General features: G+C 34.9%; 1 protein-coding gene across 1 annotated transcript; it reads right to left on the bottom strand.

Annotated features, from left to right (window-relative positions):
- Positions 1 to 4,697: 4,697 nt before the first annotated feature.
- On the bottom strand, positions 4,698 to 7,534 carry LOC145596942 (uncharacterized). The gene is made up of 5 exons (XM_081653134.1): positions 7,033 to 7,534; positions 5,935 to 6,938; positions 5,511 to 5,742; positions 5,170 to 5,341; positions 4,698 to 5,001 (listed from the first exon to the last, which is right to left on the bottom strand). Exons 1-5 carry the CDS (start codon positions 7,532 to 7,534, stop codon positions 4,698 to 4,700), a joined length of 2,214 nt encoding a protein of 737 aa, XP_081509260.1.
- Positions 7,535 to 8,108: the final 574 nt, after the last annotated feature.

Genomic DNA, 8,108 nt, shown 5'->3' on the forward strand with positions numbered 1-8,108 from the left:
ATTCAGTTCTAATGATCAGAGCTGAAATCAAAACTGAAATCCAGAACTGAATTCAAATTTGAATTTCAGATCTGATTTCAGTTCTAGAATTCATTTTTGATGATCAGCTCTACATTCATATCATCTCTGCATTCAGTTCTGAGTTTAGTTTTTGAATTAAGAACTGAATTCTGAAGATCATCTCTGCATTCACAACAAGTAGCAGGGGAGCAAGGCAGACATGCACATAAAAGTAGCAGGGGAGCAGGACAAGCAGTAGCAGGGGAGCTGGGCACACACACACACACACACATCACAAGCAAGCATTCACACAAGCTCTTACTTTCACACACATAAAGAGAAATGTGACTTTGTTACCTGATGTTTTGCCTTTCCCAAGAATTCAGATGCTTTGTCTAGAAGACCCGGAGATGCATTCCCTTGACGAACTGCACCTACAATCTGAGAAAATTGTCCAACAAGCGCTTTAAGAAGAAGATTGTTGTGTCCGACCTCGTCTTTCAGCTTTTCATTTTCTTGAGATAGTGTATCATTTTTTTTGTGCAAAGCATTCACTTCTTCTTTAACACTATCCATCACAATAGTCCTCTTTTGAACTTTTCCATAGCCTTCCTTCCTTAACACACCATGTACTCCAAAAATGTCCCCCTTTTTAACCCCTAGTCCGTAACCCACCGGACGATCGGGAATCTCATCGCCATACATAGTTTGCTGAAATGCTTCATCTTCGAGCTCTTGTTCAGACATCTTATGGTGCACCATCCTCAACTCTTCAACCTTAGCTTTAACATCATCCTATACCAACATTTAGGAGTAATATAAGACCACAAATACCACAAAATCACACCACAAAATCTACACAAAATGATTCCAGAAATCTGTCACAAAACCATACCACAAAATCTTGAGTGACTGTGTCAGGAAGAAATTTTCCGTCTTTACTCGCATGGGTTTTGATCCACAGCGCTAACAAGCTCTTACTAATATCCTAAGTAAATCTAAAATGACATATACATTCCATACATAATCAGCTTGTTGGTTTGCAAAACTTTTAGAGCCAGATGTATGAATCTGATTTTGACAAGCTCGTGCCTTTTTACCGCATGCTGACATGGTCTGCAATCACATTTTCAGATTTTTTAGTTAGAGATTAAAAAGCGTTTAATAGAGTAAACAATAAGGTAAATATTGTCCTTACTTTCCCGTAATCTGAATCCCAATATTTTACCAACTTAACCCAGTTACTGCTTGTAATTCCATGTGGCACATTATTACAAATATCATCCAATGTCTTCTCCAGTGGCTTGTAATGAATCAGTTTCAGAGAATATTTGAATTGCCTCCAACATTTATTGGCACGCTTCAAAGCTTGGTTGTCATATTCCACACCAGGAGGAATCACAAAACGGTCCTTCAATAAAAATAATTAGTTAAAAATATAAATTAGTAAGTAATCTATTAGAAGTAAGAGAACGTCTAAGTATGTGTCTTAGAGATGAATATACTTACTCTTATGTCTTTAATTATTTTCCCTTTAAAATGCTTGTCGATTGCTTTCCAATCTTTTTCCCCAACTGGACAATGTGACTCCATCTTCGCAAGCATACTAATGAATTTAACCAAAATATGTCCACCCTTCCTAATTGGCTGGCATAAATCATTGAATTCGACATAGTACTGGACGCCGTTATTACTCCATACGTCAATTGGCAGAATAATGCCACTTACTAAGGTAGTATTACCCTTGGCATCTAAATAAAATAACAAAATTAAGTTAAAAGAAATAAAGAAATACCATTTACAGTAGCCAATGTATTTTGCAAATACACACACACACACATGCTGTAATGCAGTTCTGATGTTCAGAGCTGAATTTAAAACTTAATTCCAAAACTGAATTCAGATTTGAATTTCAGTTCTGATTTCAGTTCTGTAATTCAGTTCTGATGTTCAGAGCTGAATTCAAAACTGAATTCCAAAACTGAATTCAGATTTGAATTTCAGTTCTGATATCAGTTCTGTAATTCAGTTCTGATGATCAGAGCTGAAATCAAAACTGAAATCCAGAACTGAATTCAAATTTGAATTTCAGATCTGATTTCAGTTCTAGAATTCATTTTTGATGATCAGAGCTGAAATCAAAACTGATATCCAGAACTGAAATCAGATTTGATTTTCAGTTCTGATTTCAGTTCTAAAATTCAATTTTGATGTTCAGAGCTGAATCAAAACTAAAATCCAGAACTGAATTCAGATTTGAATTTCAGTTCTGATATCAGTTCTGTAATTCAGTTCTAATGATCAGAGCTGAAATCAAAACTGATCGAAATCCAGAACTGAATTCAGATTTGAATTTCAAATCTGATTTCAGTTCTAGAATTCATTTTTGATGATCAGAGCTGAAATCAAAACGTATAACACAATTAGCATGTACTGAATCAAAAAAGAAAGCATGATACACATACCATATGTGTGTCTCAAAATCTGATCTCATGTTGAAGTAAGGAAAAAAAAAATAAAAATAAAAACCAAACAAACATGACATTAGCACATTACGTATAACACAATTAATTATGCAGCTCAATACAAGTTTCAAGATATAAACAATTCCATATATCCAAATTTAGAACAAGTTTGACAATGATATTTAAAATACATATGCATGTATAACACGTACAACACAAGCTAGCCCCCCTCCCCCCACAATAACAAGCAGCAGCAATAGGGCAGGATCACACCCCAACAACATCAAGCATCAGCAGACAACTTTGAATACAAAACATTTACCTATGGTTAGAACCTCCTCCTTGTCGTCAAAATCAATGTCATCTCGCCAATCCGGAAGTGCTTTTGGTCGTAAGGACTTAGATTGTTTCGGGATCTCTTCTGATTCATTTCCACTTTTATGTCTTTCATGATTATGCTGTGGAGCTGTAGCTGTGGTTTTCACAGCACCTGTTTCACGGTTCCGGATTCCTCGTGTAGCAGGTTTTGGGCGCTCAGGAGGTTTGTGAGAAGTAGAAGGGGAGTTCAATGAGTTTGGTGCAATTGAATGTGGAACATTAGGTGGGATATTAGGTGGGACTAAAGATGAAACTTCTGGTGGGTATTTTTTTTGCTGACCTTGCGTAACTGCTTCCTTAACTGAATTTAATGTTGAACCAGGAGGGTTTTTCCAAATGGATCCTAAATTATTAGGTGGTTGGTGGTCAGAATTTGTAGTGGAAATGGGTGGAGAAAAAGGTCCCCATTTGTCATCCCTAAGAACCTCAGTTTGTGGTGACTTTCTAGCTTGTTTTTTGGTGGGTTGTGAAGCTTCAGCAGCAGAAGAAGTATGTGCATTAGAGATAATTGGTGACTGTGATGATACTAGATCATGTGACTTGGCTGTGGCAGCAAGTATGTCCCTTGCTCTCTTGCTTCGGTACAGCATACTTTACCTGATAAATTCGCAATGTAAGTTATTAAAAAGAACAGAAATAAAAAATTATCATAAGCGTGACAATAAGAAGCCAAGTAATGAATATAGTAAGCATTAGTTAAGAAGGCCAAAAGTGAGTTAAATGTATAAAAACCTCTTTAATTAAGAAACAAGAACAACAACATTTAATCTTGAAATCCATAAAGTACAAGCTGTAATGCAGTTCTGATGTTCAGAGCATAAATCAAAACTGAAATCCAGAACTGAAATCAGATTTGATTTTCAGTTCTGATTTCAGTTCTAGAATTCATTTATGATGTTCAGAGCTGAAACCAAAACTGAATTCCAGAACTGAAATCAGATTTGAATTTCAGTTCTGATTTCAGTTCTAGAATTTAGTTAAAAGAAACAGAAAATAAGTTGACAAAGTACGAACTTGGATGAATTATAATAACTAAATGAAATATAAAAATACACACCCATCCAAATTTATGAACTCAAATCTTTAATATATTATAAAAGTTGTAAACAAATTATTCAGGTATATCAAACAAGTCCCTAGGCTTAGTTTTAACAACATGACACCACCCTTTTTGTATCTCATCCTCAATATAAAAAACTTGTTTTGCTTGAGATGAGAAAACAAATGGATCATCACGCAAAAATCGACCAGTGTGCATCAACTTTGAGAAATTGACACGAACACTTCCATTCGGATTTGTTTTGATACCCCTACGAATATCGACCCAATCACAACGAAACAATACAACCTTATATGATCCATAATAATCTAATTCCAAAATTTCTTTGAGTTTTCCATAATATTCGTGACCCTCTGCTTCCACCATGATTCCTGAATTCTGAGTTACTCGAAATCGCTCACGGTCCACAATATCAAATTTGTAACCATTGATAATAACACTTTTCATCCTTTTCCCGCGGTTACTCAAGCCACCGGCTAAGGCTTTTCTTAACTTTCCATCTACCGTGCTATCATCTAAATTATGGACCTATAATTCGAGAATAATAAAGTTAGAATTAGAAAGTTGTATAATATGAAAATAAAAAGACCCTAAATGTAAAAGCATATGACCTGGCTTTGCAACCAATCTGCAAATTCATCAATTACCCACTGATTTTCAATAGATTCATCATCTTGACTTCCTCCAACGTCATTCTCTTGCCTCTTTAGTTTTAGGAACTCACTACCGAGATTGTAAATTTTATGTTAGTAACAAGTATATATTGGACGCTTTAACTAAACACATTATGCTACTTACTTGAGCACTGGGGTTAGTTCATCAGAATGAAGTAAAACATAGCGATGAGCTTGCTTTAAACTTCTATCATCCAAACGGACATTTTCTTTTTTTCCAACAACACGACCACCAGAGTTATACAAATAGTTGTCAATGTTTGATACACCATCCTCATTCCTTCTAGGTCTATTGAACATAGTCTCAACACTTTCTAGATATCTCGAACAAAATGCAATTGTCTCCCACAAAAGGTAACCTTCCGCTATAGATCCTTCCGGTTGCACTTTATTGCTTACATGAGATTTCAAAAAGGCCAAATACCTTGAATTATAGTAACGATTTTGTATGTGAATGTGAAAGAATAGGAAAAATTATTATATAGAAATAAATAATACAAATAAAAAGAATAATAATAATAATAATAATAATAATAATAATAATAATAATAATAATAATAATAATAATAATAATAAAATTAATAATAAGTACCTTTCAACAGGATACATCCATCTATAATGAACCGGTCCGCCCAGTCTGACCTCTTCTACTAAATGAATTAGTAGATGAACCATGATTGTAAAAAATGTTGGTAAAAATTCCTTTTCAAACTTGCAAAGAGTCAACACGAGCTTTGATTGAATGGTATCTAATTCTCTTGTATCTATAGCAGTTGAACATATCTTTTTAAAAAAAGTCAGACAACTCTTCAAGCAAGTGAATAACTCTTGTGGCATTCGACGCCCTTAAAGCAACCGGGAGGATGTCTTGCATGAGAATATGATGATCGTGACTTTTCATATTAATAAGTTTCCGCTGCTTTAGATTCACACATCTTTGCAAATTAGATCCATATCCATCAGGAACTTTCATCTTTTTCAAGACTTTCAAAAATCGTTCTTTCTCCTCGTTAGACATGGTGTATCCAGCCGGCGGGATGTAACCTTGAGGGTCGATCCATAAATGAGGTTTTATATTCAAATTCTTTAGGGCTTCTCTGCCACTCTCATCATCCCTACTATTATCCATATCTAAAAGAGTTCCTAATAAAATATCGGACACATTCTTTTCAATGTGCATAACATCTAAATTATGTCTAAGAGGATTATGCTCCCAATACTGTAATTCAAAAAATGTACTTTTCTTTTTCCAAAGAATATGATCACCTTCGGGATCACAATCATCATCAAGTTCATTGGCAGGTTTTTTCCCTCTTTTTTTAGGAACTTTTTTTGTCTTCCCATATACATACTTTACCCCTTCTTGTTGCTTCAAAACTTCGGTCCCGCTAGTACGAATCGGAGCAATACCATATTCTTCTTTCCCATCAAACAAATTAGCTTGTGAACGATATGGGTGATCAATAGGCAACCATTTTCGATACCCAGTGTAGATAATTTTGCCACCAAATCTATCTGAATGAGTAGAATGAGTGCAAGAAGGACAAGCTTTGTAGCCTTTCGTACTCCAACCTGACAGCATAGCATAAGCTGGAAAGTCATTAATAGTAGAGTGTAGGGCTGCTCGCAGTTTGAAGTTGCTTCCACTATAAGAATCAAAAGCATCAACACCTTCCCACAATAATTTCAATTCATGGATTAGTGGTTGCAAGTACACATCAATATCCATACCGGGACCAAATTTACCAGGAATAATTATAGAAAGAATAAAGGATGATGGTTTCATACAAAGCCATGGTGGTAAATTATAAGGAATGAGGACCACCGACCATGTACTATAATTTGTGTTCATAAGACGATATGGATTAAAACCATCACTCGCTAGGCCTAATCTAACACTGCGAGGATCAGCGGCAAACTCTATATATTTTTCATCAAATTTTTTCCAGGCCTCGCCATCAGCAGGGTGTCGTAGAATCTTATCATCCTTACGATTAAAGTGCCATCTCATATCCTCTGCAGTTTTAGATGACATGTAAAGCCTCTTTAATCTAGGGATAAGGGGAAAGTACCGCATTACTTTAGCTGCCTCGCCTTTCTTAAATGCTTCTTTTCCTTTTTCATTTACATCACCCTCCTTTCCTTTCACATTTTCCCACCTTGATGTCTTGCATATATGACACTCACTTTTATTTGCGAATTCGCCCCAATATAACATGCAATCATTTGGACATGCATGGATTTTCTCATATCCTAACCCTAAATCATTTATTATCTTCATGCCTTCATAATAGGACGATGGAAACTCCTTAATAATGGGAAATGCGTCAATTAAAAGTTCAAGTAATTTATTAAATGACTCTGCAGACCAATGGAACATACACTTTAGGTGAAACAAATGCAATAGAAATGAAAGTTTCGAAAAAAGTAGTACACCCCTCGTATAGGCCTTTACCAGAAGCTTCCATGAGATTTTTAAACTTTGCCTGTTCTTCATTTGAGAAAGCTGATTGATACTCATCATCTACCTCGCGATAAATGGTAAACCCCTCATCCATGTCATATGAATTGTCATCCTCAACACTTTGTTCATTAAATGATGGATCTTGAGATTTGTCGGTTTGTTGTGTATTAAATCTAAAAGCTGCTCTTAGTAACCCGTCCATATCATCTCGACCTACTGCATTTACTTGATCATCACTTATATCATAGGTCTTACTCCCTTCATCTTTACGATGAAATATCCAATTTCTATAGTCTTTATAAAAACCATAAAATAAAATATGCCCTCCAACTTCTTCTACAGAATTTGTTTTATTTAACTTGCACTTATTACATGGGCATTTAGTTTCCCATGTATTTGGTAAAAGAGTCTCTTTAGCAAGTTCCAAGAATTTCATGCAATCTTTAAAATAACCAGAATCACCTCTTGGTAAATCAATCCAACTAGTATCCATGTCTACAAAGAAGTATATAGTTAATTGCCAAACAAAAACAATGACGGTAAGTTATTCAAGCCTACAAACTTGTTGTAGGTGAAAGAAGAAAATTATAAAGAAACAAGCAACAACAAAAAAAAGTTTACAAATAGAGTATACAACACTATATTCATAACCGCCGGCTTTAATAGAATATACAACATTAAACCCTTGATATACATAGATTTTAAATAGAAAACAGGCACCAATACAATAGTGAACAAAAAAAGGAAAGTTGAGGTACGAAGCTATTCAAATCCAACTAACTCACACACATCCATTTTGGTAATTTATCTTTGCTAGACAACAGTAGGAGTCTACTAGGACTCCATATTTAGACTAGATATAAAATGTATAAAATTGAGACTTTACTCAACCATAACAAAATCAGACAAGATTATGAATATATCGATGTTTTATGCAATGAAAATCGTACCTTAATAAACTTTGGCTTTTCTAAAACCACAAGCGAAATGTAACTCTGAACCAGAAATCTGCAGCTGCAGCAACATCAAAGGAAAAATCTGTTTATAAAGAAAAATTTTAGCCTCAT

This window comes from Chenopodium album, chromosome 20 (genome assembly GCF_948465745.1).
Source record: "Chenopodium album chromosome 20, dcCheAlbu1.1, whole genome shotgun sequence".
In the NCBI taxonomy this organism is placed as follows: domain Eukaryota; kingdom Viridiplantae; phylum Streptophyta; class Magnoliopsida; order Caryophyllales; family Amaranthaceae; genus Chenopodium; species Chenopodium album.